General features: G+C 33.4%; 1 protein-coding gene across 8 annotated transcripts in view; it reads right to left on the bottom strand.

Moving 5' to 3' along the window:
• Window positions 1-22,527, bottom strand: part of AGFG1 (ArfGAP with FG repeats 1) — a 79,392-nt gene that overhangs the window by 7,471 nt on the left and 49,394 nt on the right. For 3 of the 8 annotated variants that reach the window (XM_038574020.1, XM_038574025.1, XM_038574027.1), the window contains exons 6-13: window positions 15,032-15,151; window positions 14,300-14,371; window positions 12,570-12,779; window positions 11,266-11,446; window positions 8,359-8,438; window positions 8,048-8,140; window positions 3,409-3,456; window positions 825-983 (exon numbers count right to left, since the gene is read on the bottom strand). In XM_038574020.1, coding sequence (XP_038429948.1) covers window positions 825-983; window positions 3,409-3,456; window positions 8,048-8,140; window positions 8,359-8,438; window positions 11,266-11,446; window positions 12,570-12,779; window positions 14,300-14,371; window positions 15,032-15,151 — 963 coding nt within the window. The remainder of the gene's footprint in view (window positions 1-824; window positions 984-3,408; window positions 3,457-8,047; window positions 8,141-8,358; window positions 8,439-11,265; window positions 11,447-12,569; window positions 12,780-14,299; window positions 14,372-15,031; window positions 15,152-22,527) is intronic. The other 5 variants (XM_038574021.1, XM_038574022.1, XM_038574024.1 and 2 more) reach the window with 5 other exon arrangements.

Raw genomic sequence — 22,527 nt, 5'->3', positions numbered from 1 at the left:
GAATTAATGATGAGCCTGTGACTATTTGAAAGGGGCTGAGAACAAAACACAAAGGCTTCATGTGAACAGCACAAATTCCTTAGGAAATATTGTATCATTATGGCTCTGCCATGGGCCTTATTTCCAGATTTTTTTTATCTAACCACAGACATTAAAAAATAGATATGCAACTGTAATTTAAGAATAATCTTCAAATCTATGGAGGATTTGCAACATCCACAATAGTTTTCTGATGCAAAACAAAAAAATACTCAAGATCTACAAGGTTTCTTTTTAAAATTTAGAGGCGTATTAGAACATGCAAGAGAAATTAATAAGAAAAACACTCGAGGAAGGCCTGGGTGGCTCAGTCAGTTAAGCATCCAACTCTTGGTCTCGGCTCAGGTCATGATCTCATGAGTTGTGATTTCATGGTTGGTGAGACTGAGTGTCTCCTCTGGTTCCACTCTTAACAGGCATCCGTTTGAAGATTCTCTCCCTCTGCTCTGCCCCAACTCATTACACAAGCTCTGTCTGTCTCTTTCTAATAAATAAATAAATCTTTAAAAAACAGAAAAAAGATAAGAAAAGACACACATTCTAAGAAAGGGCACTCTTTAGAGAGTATCGGATTCCTCCTAAGTCTATAACCTGGTCACAAAAACTTAACCAAATCATTCAGTTTTCTAAGGCCCAAATCATAAAAGGTATCTGTTTTGGGGTAGTAAACGTTTAGCAGATAACGCCACAGCATTCTCTGAACAAGCCTTTCAGTCCAAACATAAAACATTATCATAAAGGATATCTGAAGTGGACAAACAGCTAAGCCAAGTGTCAGATCTTACCATTGGGCTGTTGAGAAAAAGCTGTCTGTTGAGGGAAAGTTGCTTGGGCTGGGAAGGCAGGCTGCTGGAAGCTGCCACTGAAGCTGGTGGGAAGACTATAGGGAGCAGGAGTCCCGAAGCCCGCGGGCATGCTCATGGAGGCGGTGCCAAAGGTTGCAGCTGACAGGAGAAAGCAAGAGCTGATCACCGACACAGGAACAAGCAGGCTTTGCTCCTCATACCACATACTACTGAATGATTTCACTTGAAAAACATTACATTGTACACTAAAGGCACTTTAATTTCCAAAACACTAAGTTAATAGTAAGTTTTAGCACTATGCAGTTTAACACAATCTATAAAATGTTCTCCTAAAACCCAATGTCCAGAATGACACTAATAAAGCTATCATTTGAAATAATAAAACTTCTCGGGACACCTGGGTGGCTCAGCAGTTGAGCGTCTGCCTTTGGCTCGGGGCATGATCCCAGAGTCCTGGGATCGAGTCCCGCATCAGGCTCTCTGCATGGAGCCTGCTTCTCCTCCCTCTTCCTATGTCTCTGCCTTCTCTGTGCCTCTCATGAATAAATAAAAAAGGAGAAGGAAAAAAAGGGAAGGGAAGGGAAGGGAAGGGAAGGGAAGGGAAGGGAAGGGAAGGGAAGGGAAGGGAAGGGAAGGGAAGGGAAGGGGAAAGAGAAAGAGAAAGAAAGAGAAAGAGAAAGAAAGAGAAAGAGAAAGAGAAAGAGAAAGAAAGAGAAACAACTTCTCAAAGTAATTTAAAAATCTAAACAGCAGTCAAGCTTTTAAATCCCATCATCAACCAAGTCATATGTATACTAATATACATTGCTTTTAATTTTGTTTTGCTATATACAGTATAAGAGCTAAAAATGGAATTTTATCCACTAAGTTATGTATGTTATGTATAAGTTAAGTATGTTCCTAACAAAAAAGTTTCAAAACCTCTAAAAATAGTTCACTGAAAATAACAACACTTATAGGAGAAATAGGGTTTTAGAAGCGGGTCTCCCAAAACCTATGCAGCTTCGTAACCAATGCAGCTTTGTAACCAGAGCCCAAAAAGGGGCCAGGGTGGGAGAGGACTTTCCCTAATAAAACTACTAACACAATTAAAAGAACATGTGAGGTTCCTAATACATCAATTCGAAAAGAAATATATGGACCACCATATCTTGTTTGACAAACAGATAGACTGCTTTGGATAAGGGGTTTAAGATTAGGACTGCTGAATTATAGAGATTAGGCAAAATGCATAAACATTGAAAAGGTAGTGAAATAAGCATTCTTAGAAAAAAATAGATGCAGGGTAAATGGGCAGTGTGATCAATACTGCACTGAAATCAGTGTGTGAACAACCACTACACATGTGGTACACTGCCATCATTCCCCCACTTATGAATTAATTATAAACTAATTTGCGTTATAGAAACATGTTGTAGGGGTGCCTGGGTGGCTCAGTCAGTTAGGTGTCCAACTCCTGATTTCTGCTCAGGTCATGATCTCAGGGTTTTGAGACTGAGTCCCACATTGTGCTCTGTGCTCTGTGCAAGACCTGCTTAATATTCTCTCTCTGCCACTCCCCTACCCCTCTGTCTTAAACAAAAAAGAATGTAGTAGCAAAACAGTATTACTTATTGCTAGTAAGTATTAAAAACAGAACCATCTGAATATATGTTCTAGAAAAAGTCCCAGTAAATTAAGAGCCAATAATGGTGCTTTTAACTCAGAATACTAGCAATTATAATAGTGAAATATTGTTGGCATGCTATCAAAAACATGATAATTAACTGAATTTCTTGATTTAAAATTTTTTTTTTTAATTTATCAACAATCTCTGATTCAAGGCACAGGAATTAACACTGAAAATGTTACACAAATTATATATTTTTTTTTCACAAATTATATTTTACTTAAAAAAAACAAACAACTGAAAGTCATGTTATAGATACTACCCAAAGTATGATCAGAGGAAAAAAGAGTAGTAATCCTCATAATCCTATTGTTTATAATCTACAGTGCATTTTTTCTCAAAGAACCTAGTTAGAATGCTAAATTTTTTGAAATTACAATTGGTGAGAAAACAAGAGAAACAAGCCACTAGGAAGCAAGTCAATTAAAGAATAAGAAGCACACTGCAAGGGTAACAGAAGGGTTTCATAACAGACAACAATGCACTGACAGACTTTGACAAATCACTTTTTAAGAAAGCACTAAGAAGCGAAACTCGTATACAGTTAAGCAAAACCAAACTCCATGGAATAATGTGGTAAAATGGTTTGGTATATCGAAAGTGTCAAAGTACTATGAATTCAAACTCAAGAAAAATAATCAAAAAGGCTATTAACATTCTAATGTGACCATGGAGGTAAGCGATAATGCTTTTCAGCATTAAAGCACAAATCACCACAATCTTCACATAACTTTAAATAGAATGTAATACCGATGCCGCACATCCATGCCCACTCCATTGTTAAACATGGAAAAAACTTAATTCCACATGCAGGGATCCAGAACACTAGCAGAAGCTTCCACAAGCAGCTAGACAAATTGCCACACAAATCTAGATACAGTTGTGGCCACCTACCAAAATGAGCGTGAGGAAACACTTGAGAATGCATTGCTCCAGAAAGGCCTTATGGAAAGCCATAAAGAGACCAATGTCAATTAGCTTACGGATAACTATTGTCAGAATAAAAGTAAATTTGTTTTGTTAAAAAGTCCTAAAATTAGAACATACTGTTATAAGGTGGGTAGCATAGGAATACATAATAAAAACACATCCACAAAGTCTTTTAATTTCAATGATATTCATGACACTAATATTTAACCTGTTTGAAATAAAGGGGAAATTAGAATAATAAATACCAGTGAAATAAACACCAAATGAAAAAACCCTTTATGAAGCCCATTTTTAAATAAACACTAACATCTTTTTCATGTCAAAATACAACTATGCCCATAAAAAGATTCTGTAGGCCTCATGAGTTACATTAAAATATGCTGTTCATAGGATTATCTAAAATGACCTAGAATCCACCTTTTGCATCTAAAAAGTCAAATCTTGGCAGAGAGGACCTTAATGATGTCTGATTGTTTTATTTACAACTCTGTACACTAACTAGAAATAGAGAACTCAAGTGAACTAATTAAGTATGATCAGAGGAAAATTATTCAGTGTAGATCATTAGAAAGGTGAGTGCAACTTTCAGTTTACAATGTAATGGCTGAAAAGAGTAAAGAAAAATGCATCTTGTGCAAATCTTACCTGGCATAACTGAGGTCAGAGAGGTGTTACATATAAATACATGTAATGAACAGAAAACAAATTTAGGTTTTTAATTACTAGAAACTTTTTGTTTTAACCACCCGGAGTGGAAAGGTTTCTAAAGTATATGTCCATGTATTTTAAATTAGAATACTTAACCAATTAAATGTGGGAAAACAGCGATTGAGAGCTAAGAGTGGTTGGTTACGAGTCTTGGTTCTGTCATCTTCTAACTACAGGTTATTTAACAACCACAAGCTTCCGTTTCCTCATCTACAAACAGGGGGCAGAGAGCAGGGATAAAAGTACCTATTTGACAAAGCTGCCACAAAGGTAAATTTAACAATAATTTTTTAAAAAGTGCTCTAAGTTGTTTGCTAACAACTTTAAAAGATGTGTACTTAAAAGATACATCAGTACTGTGTTCTGAATCCAACAAAAGGGTAACTGAGTGAGAAGGGTTCTATAAATTAGGTCACTGTATATTTATCTCTTTTCTTAAAACTTCTAAGTCTCTTAAAAAATCCTGCACTAATAATAAAGGTTAAACTCTTTATAGCAGTGTTTCTCATATACATTTGGGCATAGAACCCTTTTCCATGGAGTATTTGATACCATCTTAAGAGATATGCTCTACAAAATATACTTTGGTAAAAACTAACCTTTAGTCAAGAGTGACAGTGAACCAGTGTTAACTACTATAATGATGATAATGATGACAATGATGCCCTCTCAAGCTCTAGTCCTGGATTGCTATAAAAAATTTTTTAGGCCTTTTAAACAGCTTTTTTAGATATAACCCACATTTCACACTATCTGTTCACTTAACGTATAGAACTCAAGGACTTCTATCATATTCCCAGAGTTGTAGAACCATCATCACAATCAAACTGTAGAACCTTTTCATCCCTGCCCAGGAAAATTCCATACCTCTCAACTGTCATCTCCCTCCCACCTCCCCTCCCTTCCATCTCTACAGACGTGATCATTCTGGACAGCCACCTTACAAATGGAATCACAGGTTCTATGTTATACTGTGACTAGCTTCCTTTAGTTAGCTTAGTGTCTTCAAAGGTCATCCATGTTGTAGCATGCATCAGGACTTCATTACTTTTAATTACCAAACAAATTCCATTGTATGATTATAACACATTTAATTTATCCATTCATCAGTTGATGAACATATTGGGTTGTTTCCACTTTTTGGCTATTATGAATAATGTTGCTATAAACATTGTTATCAGTTTTTACATAGATGCACATTTTCATTCCTCTTAGGTGTATATTCCTACTGAGTACAGTAAGTGGAACCTGTGGGAACAGTGCTGGTTTAAAAGAGTTCTGGGTGCAAATATTAAATTAGTCATTAATTAATTTTGAAAGTTTAAGACAAACCCATCAAATTGGTCTCCACCTGGGTAATACAACAAGGATACTGACCTAGATGCTACTAGGAATTTTTCATCTCTACATTTCTATTAACTTTATCTTCTTGGGGGTTAAAAAAAAAATCTTTAAAATCATTCATTCATTCAAATGAAGTTAGGGAAATAAAGACTATTCATTCCATAGCAAAGGAGAGATTTAAGAATTATAAGAGAATTTCATAGTAATTGAAAATTGTTATTAACTCTGTTAGATTTAAAATCTCAAAAACTCTGTAAAAAAGAATGCTATTATAGAATCCTAAAATAAAAAAGGTCTTAGGCCATATTGGCTAATATCCTAATGAAGGTTTCTATGTAACATGGTAAAAAACAAACAAACAAAAAAAGCCCCAAAGCTTTATAAATGCGTAAGAAAAATTATTATTAAAGTATGTATTTAGGAAAGAAATGTAGCAGTAAAATGTAGTAAATTTTGCACAGAACTATCATGAAATGCCCTCTTTCAAAAGCTACCTCAAATGGAATAAAATATCTAAAAGCAACAAAAAGTATTTCCTAAAGAATATTAATTTGGACATTGGAAATTCCTAAGCATAGTATGTTTATCAAAATACTGTTCATATTTCAATATTAATAGAAACAGATGTAGTTAACATTTACTTTTAAGCATTTCTATTACAACTTAAATGAAGGTGATCAATGTGATAAATCGAAAACATTTTTTACCTTGAAATAAAAATTTATGAACACAGATTTACCTTTCAATAAATTCTGTCTAGCCTAATATTAAAGATTACCTTGTAACACCTGAACATACATCATACCTTCTATATGCATGTACATCCTATGTAGAACCTTAACTTTAAAGACTTGGATACTCTACATAAAATAAGCAAAAAAAGCCCTTAACTCTATATGACAAAACCAACTTGTGGAGGTACACTCATGAAAGGAAAGTAAGAGGAAAGACTTGGCAACTATGTAGATTAATGCAAAGACCATGCACACTGATTTGTATCATCTAAATTCTCACAAAGACCCTGCCAGTAAAATATTGTTCACATTCTATAGAAAGGCTGACAATAAGGCTCAGACAAGTTAGATCAATACAAGCTTAGTCAAGGTACAATCTGAGTTTCCATCCTTCAATTGTCAGGTAGGGTTATAACAGCTATGAAAACTGTAACTATCTTGCAAACAAGTTTTTAAACACTCAACAAATGTTAGTACATCCTCCAATTAACATATAAAAAGATACCTTAGGTTTACTTCCCATGTAAATACTAAATCACAATTTGAACACAAGTCTGGCAGTACCCAAAACATATTCACTTAACTTTTCTGAGCCTCACTTCCCTCAGCTGTCAACATGTATTTGATAAGAGTTAAGAGGACTAAATGAGACAATGTACAGAACCCTATGTGCTCAGAGACATTTTACATATTCATTCCATCAAGTCAAAATAACTGCTAAGAAATAGAAATGCTATATATATTGTTAAGTGATGAATATTTCTATCGAAACACAACAGAAATTAATACAATCACTGATCAGGTACACTTGAACTAAAACAAACTATTTTTAAAAAATTATGTGTGAAATTAAAATACTTATTAAACAACTATTATGCGAGATACAAATTATGACTGAAGACATTTATATAGGAGGAAAGTTATAGTTTCAAACTTCTACTACCACAGTTCCTAATCTTGCCAATGACACAGATTTACTAATAATTACCAATTCTTAAGGCAATCATTATGTTACAAGCACCTTACTCTTTCAAGATTTCACATCAATATATGCTCTATGCTTAAGGCTTTAGTTCTAAAATTATTTGGACACGTACACAAAAACAAAGCTGGCCAACTTTAAACCTAATGGGTATCAGGCCATACCACATACACTTGGTGACACCCCAAGGTACTGTCCAACAGTTCTAGTGTTCAGGGTGATAGAAAAAGGAGAGGATTAAAAAATTATCAAGAGAAAAGACTCAAATATTATACCCCAAATCAAATCAGGTTTGCACAACTTAAAACATGTGAACACCCAGAAGAGAGAAGCACTAGAAAGGACAGGATTGCTAAGACCTCCTGTAATGAAGCTCATTTGTTCCTCGCCATCTCATGAAGAGGAAAACACAAAACAAAACAAAACAAAACAAAAAAAACCTTCTCATAAATTTTTCCTATTAAGCTTGAATGAGTAATAACCAGTAATTCCAAAACCAGACCACCAAATGAGTCAGAATTACTGTGTTCAAAAGTCCTGTTTCAGTCACAAAGTGGCTGTCTCGCCTACATGCTTGGGCTTCCTCACCTGAAGAATGAAAGCTGTGACTGAGCAGTGGGGGCCGCTAGACAACTTCTAGGGTCCCTCTCAAATATGAAAGTCCAGGATTTTATAAACTTTCAGCTAGTGTACGTCTTTATGGACAAACTCTTCCATCCACTTCCCATTCACTACAGTAAAAAAGAAAAACTTTATTTTCTGATATTCTTCCTGTGGTATCTTTGCAATAAACACCTTTCCCAAAGTCTTCTGTGCTATAATCTCTATTTCTTACCTGTCGCTCCTCTGGCATTGGTCTGAAATGGATTTGTAGAAGATGCCACAGAAGGACCAGCAGCAGCAACAAATGGATTTGTGGAAGGCGTAGCTTTAAAAAATTACAAAATACACTATAAAATCCTAAAATATTTGTATTCAATTATTAAAAATATTTGTTCATACACTTATGAAGATAGAAAATTAGAGCTTAAAAAAAAAGAAAATTAGAGCTTTATGATAATAAACTGTTGCTTTGATAGCCTTCCAGTACTTCTAAGAAAATGCAATACAATAATATATACCTGCATTTACACCAGAAACACATACCTCCAAATGGAGCAGGCACACTTGAAGACGCAGGCTGTGTCTGTGCAGAAGCACCCACTGGCACTGTTCCAAAAACATTGCTGAAAACAAATATAGAAAGAGGTCTTTTCAGTTTCTTTTTTTTTTAAAGCTTTTTTTTAAAGCTATTTATATCCTAGCAGTTCTTAAACTTTATGTCTCAGGATTCATTTACATTTTGAAAAGTTACTTAGAACCCCCGCAAAGAGTCTTTGTGTAAATATACTGTATACTAACACTATGTATAGTACAGAAATTAAAAACAGAAGTTTTTAAAAATTTCATTCTTTTAAAATTAACCATAAAGCCATTACATGCTAACGTTAAGTAGCATTTTTATGAAAAAGAACTATACTTCCTAAAACCAAAGGAACTTAAGAGTCACAATATTTTTGCAAATCCCTTCAATGGCTGCCTTAATAGAAAATCAGTCTGTTGTGGTATGTTGTTTAGGTTAAAGCACAAGAAGAAAAACTGCTCTCATAGACATTTAGCTGAAAAAACTAGGAGAATCTGAATAGTTTTTTCAGGTTAATTTTGAGTACTTCCCTTGATATCATACTCAAAATCACAGTGATAAGTTCACTAAAGGTTAGCTGCAAAATGGGATCTGAAATCGTATCAATGAACTCCTTTGCGCTCTATTGAAGTAACATCTACTAATCTATCTAGCACTTTAAATGAATCTTTTACTCATTTTATAGCATTTGGAAAATATCTGATGCAAATCTTCCAAATGTCAACAATTTCCTAATGCAAAACTAAAAAATTTATACTCATAATATCACCACTCATCAGAAACATGTGAAGCTGTCATGCTCATGGTGGAGTCAATAAATTTTCTAAATTTCTAGTATTTGCTCAGAAGTGTCAATGTTATCAGTTATTTTCCTTAAAGTGACAGACTTAAATATTTCATTTTTGAGAAGATGTCTACCAAATATCCAAATTTGAATAACCATGGAATACCAGTCTTACTTTTAAGGAAAACCAATGTTCCATAAGACCAGTGGCTGGTTCATTCTATGACTCAACCACACAAGCTGACTTTCCTCAAGCCAGCCACCATACTTTAATATGCAACAGAAACTACTTGATACATGCCTTATTTGAACACATATAAAGAAGACATTATTTAAGGGTCAAGATAGAATAAAATTAAGTTTTTTAAAAAAGATTTATTTTAGAGAGAGAATGGGGGAGGGGGGGCGGATAATCTCTCCCTGCCAAGCTCAGTGCCAAACACGAACCGGATCCCACACTCCTGAGGATCACGACCCAAGCTGAAAACAAGAGTTGGACACTTAACGGACTCAGCCACCCAGGTGCCCCAATAAAATTAATTTTCTTTACTGTTTCATTAAAAATATTTGTATGAATATGTAAATAAGTCATGGGGAAGTAATGTACAGCATGACGTCATGAAGTAGTCATATGTAGTCAATAATATTGTAGTGCATACTTGAAGTTATAAAGAGTAAATCCTAAAACTGAGCTCTGTATGGGGACAGACAATAACTACATTGACGTGATCATTTCACAACGTACACAAACATCATCAAATCATTATGTTGTACACCAGAAATTGATGTTATATACCAATTACACCTCAATAAAAAAATTAAAAAGAACATTCCTAAGAAAAACTAAATCAAGACTATCACAAGTAAAGCTGAAAGTATGGTGGTAAGAAATATAACAACTATTAGATGACTACTAGTACAGTTTGGTGTCGTGGCCTTAATTTGTGACAAAGTACTGGAAGGTCTGTACTCGCTACTGTTTCTGTGCCATCGATACAAATGTCAAATACTGAAAACACAAATAACCTATCAGAATTATTATGACCACAGTTTTAACTTTAAAGACTCCCTGAAAGCGTCTCAGGGTATCCCAAATGTTCCAAGGACCACACTGTGTGGACCACTAATATACTGTAATATAATTTCAACAAACCATTTGTTATGTATACCTACGTTTCCAGACTCTATGGTCACCTTGCTATAGCTCACTATTATGTATGTCTAACACAATCTTAATGAAACAAAATATACATTAATACTCTAAACTTTATTCTTTGGATTCAACTTTTCCTATTTGGCACACAGAAAATCAAGTACTGGATAATCCAAGTAGTTGATGTTACAATCCTCCCATTTCTCCCTAGAAAAAGTGCTGAAGGGAAACAAAAACCTAGTCAGATAACAAAAGAAGAGACAATCTGCAGGATGGAAAACAAAACGATGGACAAAGCACTCTATGATAAGTCACCTGTACTTCTAGATCTGTTTCCTTCAGAAATGTAGAAGTTACAACTATAAGAGTTTTTAAAGATCTATTGCTCTTAAAATGTGTTAAGACTTCCCGCTGCTAAGAATTCCCTCACACCAGTTATATCTGAACACAGTTCACGGATATGTCTATGTGTTAATACCAGCAGGACACTGACGAGATACAGAACTGGATCTTGGGTTCTCTTGCAAACATTCCTAAAAATGTTTATTTACAACTAAAACTACAACATGTTACTTTCAGTGTTTAGTCTTCATAACTAAAAACTGTACCTTAAAAGTATATAATTTGCTAAATGGATTCTCTGGTTCAGTATAATTAAAACTGTATATAACTCCCCATTCTGAGATGTGTACATACTCAATTACACTTCAGTGTTCAAGGAAGAGAAATAACAAGACCTTTGATTAAATAAAAAGATAAAATGGCAATTACTCAAGAATTATATTTTAATTAGCAAATTAAACTCAGATTCTGCAACTATAAAAAGATTTGAGAATTTCAAAAATATGTCCCCTGTCATTATTTAACATTGTTATTCAGAGTCGAAGAAAAAGATCAAACACAAAACCAAGAACAGTGACTGAGACAAGGTACCTGCTAGCATTACTTGTGGAAGTATATGCGTTACTGGAAGTGGCTGCAGAGCTGAAAACGCTGTCTAGTTCTGCCAAAGCTGCGTATTTGTCTGAGGATGTACTCGACTGCCCGGGAACTGAAACCACAGAACCAACAGGAGCTTTACCTGTGGCCCCAAAGCCACTCCCTTGATCACCGCCTATAAACACACAAAAACAAATTACACTGAAAACTTAGTTATATTTTCAATTTATCAATTTAGTTACGCTATCAATTTATGCTTTCAAATTTATCAACTTGTTTAAATTTTACACCTTTTTCATTTGCCATGAAAAAGGTGTAAATTTAAAACTGATTTAAAGCTAAGCAAATAAATGGACAGAACTCTAGTCTTACCTAATAAACTACCTAGAAACTATCAGACAAGATTAGTTATTATACATACTACTGTGGTAAAGACAAAATGCTCTTTTTGTAACAAAAACTAAGACTCTCTACCAATAACATGTCTAGATTATGCATAAAGAACAAATTCTCAAAGTGCTACATTAACATCTCTAAAACCGGTGCATCTCATTCAAGTGAACATACAAACTTATAAAATGCCAGACCTAACGTGAACCCATTAATAATACCATTTCCCCAGGGTTAATCATGAAAAAATTAGAGACAGTAGTTAAGAGGAAATATTTACACAGCACTTTATGTGCCAGGCACTGTTCTACACGATGGAGATGCAATAAAACATACACATCCAATCTATTACTACTATCTTCCTTCTAGAGATGACAAAGCATGGTCAAGAGATCAGGATGCAGACTCTAGTCTAAAAGCAGACCTCTGCCGTTCTCCAGCACACTATGCAATTTGCGAGACAAAATCCTGGCCTTAAGAGCAAAACCAGGTATAAAAATATACTGTAAAAATGATGGGTTTGGTTTTTTAAATACCAAAATATTAATAATAAATATAGTTCAAAATAACTATATTACAAAAACCACAATATAACCGGGAGGCTGTCAGCGCTATTAATAGGATTTGTTGGCCCTCTATGGCCTTCCAACAGGGAAACATGCTAAGGCAAAATTAAATTTTGTCAATTATTTTCTTTTAAAATTAGAAGTTTAGAAATAGTTTCTAGGCCTTCCAAACGGGCCATTATTGATTATTTCACATCCAAAATGTCCCATACAGTCATGACCATTTAGTACAAAATTTCTTTACAAGTAAAGTACAACGACCTTAAAATGTAATAAACACAACCAAATTTAGAGGACTATTTAATAAACAAATTTGTATTTATTTTGTTTAAAGCTTAATACCTTGCCCAGCACTGAAGATATTGTCTAAATTAGCAAGTGCTGCGTATTTGTCTGTAGACTGTAGACTAGCTTTGTTCGTTGAAACTTTACTAACAGCTGATGCTGTTTGATGACTCTGGGAAGTATTGAAGGTTCCAAAATCAGCACTGGAGGATTTGGGGAAGTTATCAAAATGAGCAAAATTAGCATTTACTGATCCAGCACTTCCACCTGTAACAGAATAAACAAAACACTTGAAATTTCTATACTTCTCCTAAAATCCTTTGATAGATTATATGATTTCTTCCTTAATTAAGTGTTCTATAAGTAATCCTACTGGCCAATGGCATTTAACTTGAATCATCTACATATGACTTTTTATAATTTGGGAAACTATATTTTCAAAGGCCCTGGCAACATGTAGGGTAACAAGTTTCTTTGTGTAATTATCTACCCTGAGGTGAAGAATATAATTCACAGAGGAGTAACTCCAAACTACCAGGTTTGAGACTCAGTTACTTTACAGAATATTCAGCTATCTATACACTACCATCTTTTACTAGTTCTCCTTAAATGGACTCCATAAGCAAGATGTAAAGTTATGTTATACTATAAACTCTTGTAGTTCCAATAAAGACTGGGTTGAAACTAATCCCAAGATAGAGATTTAAAATGTTTAGGAAGGGGCACCTGGGTGACTCAATGTTGAGTGTCTGCCTTTGGCTCAGGTCGTGATTCCAGGGACCTGGGATTAAGTCCCCCAGCAGGCTCCCCAGAGGGAGCCTGCTTCTCCCTCTGCCTATGTCTCTGCCTCTCTCTGTGTCTCTCATGAATAAAAAAAAAAAAAAAAATCTTTAAATAAATACAATGTTTAAGATGTACTATTTTGATCCACAATTTCTTTTTTTTTTGATCCACAATTTCTTAAAAAGTGGTCTTTGAGCTTTAGACTTATTTTAAGAGCTCATATTTAATTCCACATAATAATTTAATGTACATATAATGTCATGTGGTCCTCAGTAAAATCATGCCCTATTATATATAGTTCAAGGAATAAAAATTATAGTACACAACGTATAGTCTAAATATACCAATTTTTAAATTTATAGATCACAATTCACCTAATAATGGTCACTACTGTATATATACTGCTAAGATTTTAAAGACTGTTCTGTACTCTAGAGACTTCCCTAAAGTCCTACCAAAAGACTAAAGCCAGACTATTTCATTCTGTTTTTGATGCTACAAAAATAGTATATCATATAATTATATATTAAGTGATAATAAAACACAATTACAGGTATTTTAAAAAGCAGAAAGATTCAGTCCTATTTTAAAAAAGAGAACACACTTTCCCATCAATTAGTATTATAGACATTCTAAAATATATACTGATAAAAATTTTTTTAGGAATTAAACTCCAGTCCTTTTGAATTAAAACTAAGTAATGTGTGTTGGTATTTAAGATTGTGATCTGTTACAAGTAGCTGTTGAACAAAGTACATAATAATACTAAGCTTTCAACATTTGTATGATGAAGTTTACTTCAAATTATTAAAAACTAAACTATTAAATAAACTTTTTGTATACTATTGTGTTCTCTGAGTTTAGTTAACAGTGGAGAGAATAAAAGTGAGAATTTCAGAATGATTATCATTAGAAGATGAATAGCATTCTATAATTGAAAAATCCATGAAACAACAAAAAACATACAAATTAGTAAAAGATGCCTACTTGACAACAGAACTTACTGTTGGAAGCCTGGAGAGGAAAAGCGGAAGTAAATTCACCAAAACTGCAGCTAGATGAAAGCATTCTAAATGCTGGACAGCCAGAAATTATGTGAATGATGGAATTTAAAGAAGAAAAAAAAAGAAAATTGAAAGAAAAGGCTTTAAGACAACACACAGAGTTAAAAGTTGAAAGAAAAATAATCAGCCAAAGATCTAAACGAGGGTTCAGTGAGATTCTGAAAACAATACAGTTTATGGGAGAGCACTCATGTTTAAAGACCAATTCCTGCACTGAAAACTGTTTCCAGTCCAATCAAGTGTTCCATGATCTCCTTTTGAGTACTAGTATTTATCTTCTCAAGCTTCCTGCCTTGAAAATTACTTATATTTTTATTTCTATGGAAGCGAGTCATTAGCTTCCTTTATTCAGAGCCTAAATCAATGTGCTCTGTCAACCTAACACATTTTTAGCACTGTAAAGCTCCTGTGCATAAGAAATTTAAGGAAGATTCATATGCAGGAAATGGAAAACCCTTTGGATTAGACAACACATCAAAGAGTTTAAAAAAACACAGATGAACACAGACAAAAATAAAGATTTCAGGTTTCCCCAGAGCTTTATAAGATAGAACTATTTGAAAATCAAATAATTATAGAATTTAAGTTAATAGAATAATTTTTCAAACTACATCTAGAGAGTGTTTTGTGTTTTAGAGTAAACATTGAAGCATAATGCCAGAGAAGCTCTACCTGTAGTTTGGGGCTGAAAAGGAGAGTGACTCGCTGTGGGGAAACCTCCAAAATTACTCGAAGCACTAGACTGTCCAAATGCATCAAAGTTTGCAAAATCTGCATTTGCAGAATTCTGAGCTGTAAATGGTAAGGAACAATATATGTTAATGAATATGAAAATTATAAACGAAAAATATGACAAATGAATTTAAGAAGTTTATGAAAAGTGTCTGTCTCACAACACACTTTGAAGAGAATTCATTTAGAAATCAAATTTTAAATCATACCAATGTTTATTTAACCCAGTTTCAAGCAATTCATTAAAAAGTATCCAAAAATTTCCCCAAACACTTTTACAATGATAAATGTGTACTCAATACCCTTTGAATAACCTCCAGAATAGTACTTTACAAGTGACTCTATTAAAGGAAACACTAAGAGCATTAAGTGAGCTACAGTAAAGCAAACAGGGTTGTAGGATATAGATTACATCCTGGAAAATTCAGATTTAAGATGGTAGTAAGTGATTCATCAACTATGTAAATCCAAAATAATGATACAAAGAAGGTGAAATTCCATTAATATTCTCTTGGGTTTTTTTTTTTCTAAGTTTACAGCTATTTTACACCATGGCATATAAAAATGAAAAAAAAAAAAAAGTAGTGTACAAGGACATGATTGCCAAACAGATCAAAGATATTCACATTCTATTAGAAGCCGCCATTTTTCATACATACTAAAATTTGAGAAATGATGAAAACAGTAACATTTAAAACATTAGTGTACTTCAGACTCCTTGAAAACGACCAACTGGTATTTTCTCACTGATCATCAACATAAGAGCAAATTTTTAGACTTCTCTAAACTTAAACTATGTATCTAAATAAAACAATTCAAAAGATTTTTTTAAAAAAGGCTAAAATGGATGCTATCTTTTTTATTAGAGAGACTATGATGGGAAGTGGCTGGTATGCAGCAAAGGGAATGCTAAGTGGGAAGAATGAAAAGCATGCCCAAAAGATAAAGGTCAAATGCCATCAACATAGTTAAGTCAGCGGCTTTAAATCCTTGCAGGGAATTCTACTTCAAGGAAATTCTGTAAAGAAATAATCTTGTAGGGGCGCCTGGGTGGCTCAGTAGGTTAAGCGTCTGCCTTTGGCTCAGATGGTGATTTCAGGGTCCTGGGATCAAGCCCCAAATCAGGCTCCCTGCTCAACAGGGAGTCTGCTTCTCCCTCTTCTTCTGCGCCACCCCCCCAAAACCCCCACCTGACCCCGTTCATGTGTGCATGCCCTCTCTCTCTCTCTTAAATAAATAAAACCTTAAAAAAAAGAAATAATCTTGTAAATGAGTATTATATCCAACAGCTAAATAACTTGTGTCTTATAATAATGAAAAAAATTTAAACCTCAAATGGCCAGCAATGAGGAATCACTAGGAAACATCATACAAAGAAATATAAGGCAGTCATTTAAAAAAATTACGTAAAATACGTAGTCCATTCAAAAATGCTTATGACAAATAAAATAAAGAGGTTAATAAATTCCAAATACATTTTCATCTGCCAATTTTGTTAGCATGGTATCATGTGCATAGAAAATCTGCATTTTCATTAACTCAAAGCAGTGAGTTTTCAGATTAGTATCATTTTCTCCATTGCCTGAGTTTACTAAGCTTTTGCAATAAATATGTATTAACTATATACAAACCAAAAAATGTTACTAAATAAGGAATTTTTCCACTAACAAAGTAAAACATTATTCTAGGAAGATAATCAGGAAAATTTACATTTTACGTAATCACTGTTTTGTGTATAGCTGAAAGGGCATGACTGTAGGGGGGGGGGGAACACACCTATAAAGTAGACCTCCTTTTACTAGACTCCTGTGACACTTCTTTTCCTACGTCCCCACATCTAGCACTTCTGACAGGTGGGAAGTGTTATCCTATGTATACATATCACTGCTCACGCTTTGTTCTTGAAAACCTTTTTTAAACATGGTTGGTTGTCTTAGCTCTCAAATATTACACGGAGGTATCTAAATTAAAAGGCTGCTTATTGCTTAACAAAAGAAATTCTGTATTTTTTCTGGATACTCTGAAATCTTTTGTTATTGTTTTTACCTAACATAATAAAATTCAATTTCTTTATAAGCTGAGATTTTTTTTACCTTCCCCCAAAATAAACACAATGAAAGATATACTAATAAATAATAAAAGATCAATATATTGAAAAATATTTTGGAAGAAATATTGACACAAGTATAAATAATAAAAATAAGTTTAAAAACACAGTTACCATTTAGTAATAATCAAGTAAGTTTAGTGAAAAGAGAATCCAAAATAATCAGAGAATTCCATCCTAACATAAACACCATACACAGCCTTGGACAAGTCCCTCAATTGTTTTGGCGTTATCAGTTTTTTCACTAGCAAAGAAGAAGAAGAAGAAGAAAAAAAAAAAAAAAAAGGCCTATACTTGCAAATCCAGCAGTATGACTCTACAATTTATAAGGCAACAGGAATAAATATTTAAGAACTTCAGAATCCTCGGCCCAAAAGAGGAAAATTCCACTAAAAGACAAAATAAGTTTATATAGTCAAATATTTACTGGAAAACAAAATAAGAGAATATGGTACAAGAAGTCGTCAAATTTAGAGTGGGTTATATTTCAAAAGACAAGTTCTCAGTTTTTTGAACAATTTAGTTGTACATTTGAGAATAAATGAAATGCATCTATCCCTTGGAGAAAAAGAGATTAGGTCCCTAAACTGGTTTATTACTTACAACCTCAAATATATGTGAATATGTACTCTATAATAATAAATATTCTACATTTAACTTACATTTAGACCATTTGGAGAAAATATACACTTAACATGTTTCAAGCACCATCAGGAAATAAATCAGTTCAATGTAACCCATTTAGTTAGTAAAGTCTATTTTATCACATTTATAAACACTGGTGTTTTCCAACCAGAGCACCAAACACATTAATCAAATATCTATTCATTACAGCAAACCAACTTTGTAATATTTCTTTCAGTTTTTATATGGAGACATTGAATCTACTCAGTGTCTTCAACAATTGGTTATAGTGACTTTTAAAATTGATAAGTAATGTAGAATGAAATTTTAGAAACCACAATTTTGGAAATTAAACACTAATAAATTCAATAATACAGAAATTACTATCTAGAACCTCAAGCAATCTCTATAAAAAGAAATATAAACTAAACAGAATGTAACAAAACCTTAGTAAGGATGCTTTTTAAATAATCTTATTTCAAAAAGTACAAAGAAATCTCAATTTAAGAATTTAAGTCACTAAGTTAATGAGCCTGAATCTTGCTGAGAATTTTCTTTCATCTCCAGGGAGATACAGGTACACATGAAAAAGGAAGATTAAACATAGAGACCAGAGACAGAAACTGCCTTCATCAAATTCAGCTGACAAATACACCTTGTTTCACCTACATATTTAAATTCTTTTCCATCAATCCCAACATTTAAAGAGAACATTTCACACTAAATAAAAAAGCCTTCTTGCTTCTCTTTAAAAGAAAATCAGTGTGTCTGGTAATCTCGAACCCATATGTCCATGTGGCAACAGGGGGTTAGAACATCCCCCTTTGCATGTAGTTCCCTCCACAATGCATTATACTACTCACTTATGTTAACTGGGTGGCAAGACAATAAAGTTTAACATCCCTAGTACAAGGCGTAACAAAAATCAATGACAGTTTATAGTTATAAGTTTGTGGTAAGCTTATTACCAAGCAAAATAACTATGAAATTCTGTAAGGTAATTATGTTTCTAACTGCATAAGTACTTCTGTAGAAGATGACTTTTCCTGAACACAGTAATAATCCCACCACTGATACACTTCCTTACGTACCATCTCAGCCAGGATGTTTGGGTGAAGGGTGAAGACATCTGGCTTTTAAGTCACTAAACTATCTGCAAAATATAACAGGTTTCCTTATAAAATAATGCTAAGTAGACTGGCATATCTATATAATCATCATTTGCTATTAAAAGTTCCATCTGTGATATCAATTTGTATAGGAGAAAATTTTCACCTTAAAAAGTTTTTCTTAATTAGGGGGTGCCTGGGTGACTCAATTAGTTGAGTGTTCAACTCTTAGGTTTTGGCTCAGTCATGATCTCTTGAGGGAGTCTGCTGGAAGATGCTCTCCCTCTGTCCCTCCTTCCACTTACTGTACTCACGCACACAGTCGCTTGCTCTCTCTCAAATAAATAAAAAAAAAAACATGAAAATTTCAGGGTAACAACTTAGCTATCAATGACTTTATATTTATGAACCATATATGGAAAAATAAAGATTCAGGGTTCCTGTAAAGGCTGGCAAAAAATATATAGAATGGAAAAAGAGGAAATAAATAATTTTACAAGCTTCTTCTTGTAGCATGTGTATATATTTTTTTCACCCGGAATCAAATCATGTTTGAAAAAAGCAAAAAAAAAAAAAAAAAAGGTGACTTGAGTTTGCATTTGTAAACAAGAACTTTAGGCTAAAAAACTACTCCTCTTAGGCAACCTGGCCTAACTGACGTGGTTATTAAACTCTATCCTCACAGACTTATCTTTCCTACTATTTCCACCACATGTGGAAAAGAGACAAAATAGTTAAGATCTCTATCAATCTGATAAAAATTACAGGTTTCTTTTCTTTCTTTAAAAAAAAAAAATTCTACAATTAAATAAGGGCTACTATTCTCAAAGAGCATTTTAAAGGAGTCATTGATACTATGAGTGGGATCATGGTACAAAGCAACTTGCGGAGCTGCAATGACCTATATGTATAATGATGTCTGGCTAACGACACTACAGGGAAGAACACGGCACTAATTCCTTGAATAATGAATACTCACAAATTGTATTAAAAGACAAAAACACAAGAGAAACATGAAGTAAATTAAAAATTTATAAAAGATCTTGGTAGTTACTTATCAGTCATTTCAAATTCTATTTCAGTAAGTGTAAAACTGAGATAAATGTAAACTATTCATGTATTACAGAAGGTTCACTCTACATTCTTGGATTCTTCAACTCCTTTTGCTAGCATTCAAAAGCAACAGGTGGGGAAAAAAAAGAGTTGGGGCACCTGTCTGGTCACAGGAGACTAGCTGCCCATCTGAAGGGTGAAGGGGAAGAAGTCTCCCTAGGTTTCCTGGACTTTTCCCTGTTCAGCTAACACAGGAGAAAGGAAACTTACCACAGCCCCAACATCTTAAGCTTCCTGATTTCTTACTCTTCTCAGTATAATCTCTGCTGAGAAAGAGATCCTCTTTATCACAGGATCTCTTTTTAAAGCAAACACACATACACACAAATTACACCATAATTTGCTTCTGTGGCATGCCCTTAGAAAATACTTTAATATTTATTTTCTCACTAATATTTAAAACAAAAAGTTCCTTTAATGCTTGCTAGAAAGAAATGTGGCTGAAGCACAGCTTTCCCATAATTTTTCAAACCATCTTAAACAGTACATTTTGGATGTGTACATTTATATATGTTATACTTTATACCATTATTATCCAACTATAAGCCAGGTCTTCAAATTGAAAGAAAAAGGAGGAGTAACATCACAATCTTACAGGTGAGAAAAGAAGTTAAATAAGTTCTAAAATACAAATAGGAAATCAATTCTCTAAGTGCTAGTTTCTGTTATACTCATAAACCAGTGAAATACAAGTTTTAGAAAGATAGTCTTGAATTTTTCTTGATTATATAATTAAAATTTTAAAAATCTGTAACAAATCAATTAAAAAACATTAGCTAACTAATACCTCATATATACATGCAAAAATATAAAGCAAAGTTTCAAATGACCAAATAAAACAGCTACGAAATGACTAAATCTATTCTTAGTTTTAGTGCTCTACGTTTGGTTTGATGCTTACTCAACCATTCACAAATGCAGACAGGTAAACTTTCTATGACATACACATCAAAGCTTACTGGCATCCAAAAGATTATTTCCCATTGTATAAATACAATGTAGGCGTTTAGATCGTTTACATCATACCTTATTTAAGAAGTAGAAGGAGGCATCAAGAAACAATAATTCATTCTGATTGCAAAGCCTATTTCTTTTCACTACATTATGCCATTTCACTGTCCATTACAGTTATTTACTACTATAATTAGAAAGACACAAATGATTACATCTGTACTTCATAATCAATTTTTAAATCAATTATCTAGATAACTGCAAGGTTTATATATTCATTTTCAAAACAAAACTCTGCAACTTCTAATTTTTGGTAAAGTGCATTAAACTCTTTGTAACAAACATGTTAAATCTGGAAATAAAAAAGAAGTTGTATCTTTTAGAGCCAACCTGAAGATGCTTGCTACTCTAAAGATGGGATAATTTGAACATAAATAAAGATAATGATGACAACAGATTTGAGATATAGCAAATGTTAAATCTATGAATCCATAATGATATGAAACAAAAAACAGATCATCATTAAAATATAGTGGGGATTCAACTCATTCCGATATGTGATTGGTTATAGAATCAGTCATGTATTAACTTTCCTCTGCTAATTATACCACTGGATATCAAAAATTTTTAAAGAAATATTTCAGCTCATAAATAAAGGAATGATAAATTTAGAGTATCAACATTCTGTATCCAGGCACAAAGCATCAACAGCTCACATTACAAATCAGAAACAATTGGTATTATGTGCCTCTTAAGTGGGTAAGTAGCAGGTTGCCCCCCTCCAAAGAAAGAACCTGTAATGGATCACGAATCTAGATCCAACCATCAATTTACAGAGAATAAAGAGGAGAGGGGAACCTGTTAAGGGACCTCAGAGTGGTGCAATCAACAAATTCAGATTAAAATCAAGTAAAAAAACTCTACAGGACAAATAACCTGATTTCTTCAACAAAAGAATAACAAAGGAGAAAAATGAAATGGAGGAAGAACCCACAGACTAAGTAATATATCTCACAACTACAGTGTGTACACCTTATCTGAATAAATTGTGTGCGTGTGTGTCTGTCTGAACTGGAATGGAAAATCCAAATTGAAAAAAAAAAATAAAAAAAGAAAAAATAAAAGAAAATCCAAATTGTGACTAATGAATAATAATAAATATTATTACTATTATTTACGGAGTGATAACACTACTGTAGTTACATTTAACAAAGTTCTTGTTTTATAGATATATGTAAAATCTTAATAAGCTAGAATGTCTAAAATTGCTTCAAAATAATGTAAGAGGAGGAAAAGAGTAGAATAACAAATGAAACCAGATTAGTCATAAGCAATGAGTACACACGGGTTATATTAACTGGTCACTTCTGAGTATGTGCAATTTTCCATATTAAAAAAGTAAAAAAAAAATATATTAAAAAGTCTTTTCCCATTTTTCTTTGGAAAGAGGTCATGTCAGTATCTGACATTAAGTATAATCTCTTCTGTGATTAAAAAAGCACTACATGGCTACATATTACAACTCAACAGCT

Source organism: Canis lupus, chromosome 25 (assembly GCF_011100685.1).
Source record: "Canis lupus familiaris isolate Mischka breed German Shepherd chromosome 25, alternate assembly UU_Cfam_GSD_1.0, whole genome shotgun sequence".
Lineage (NCBI taxonomy): Eukaryota > Metazoa > Chordata > Mammalia > Carnivora > Canidae > Canis > Canis lupus.
This window is presented reverse-complemented; position numbering and strand designations above follow the sequence as displayed.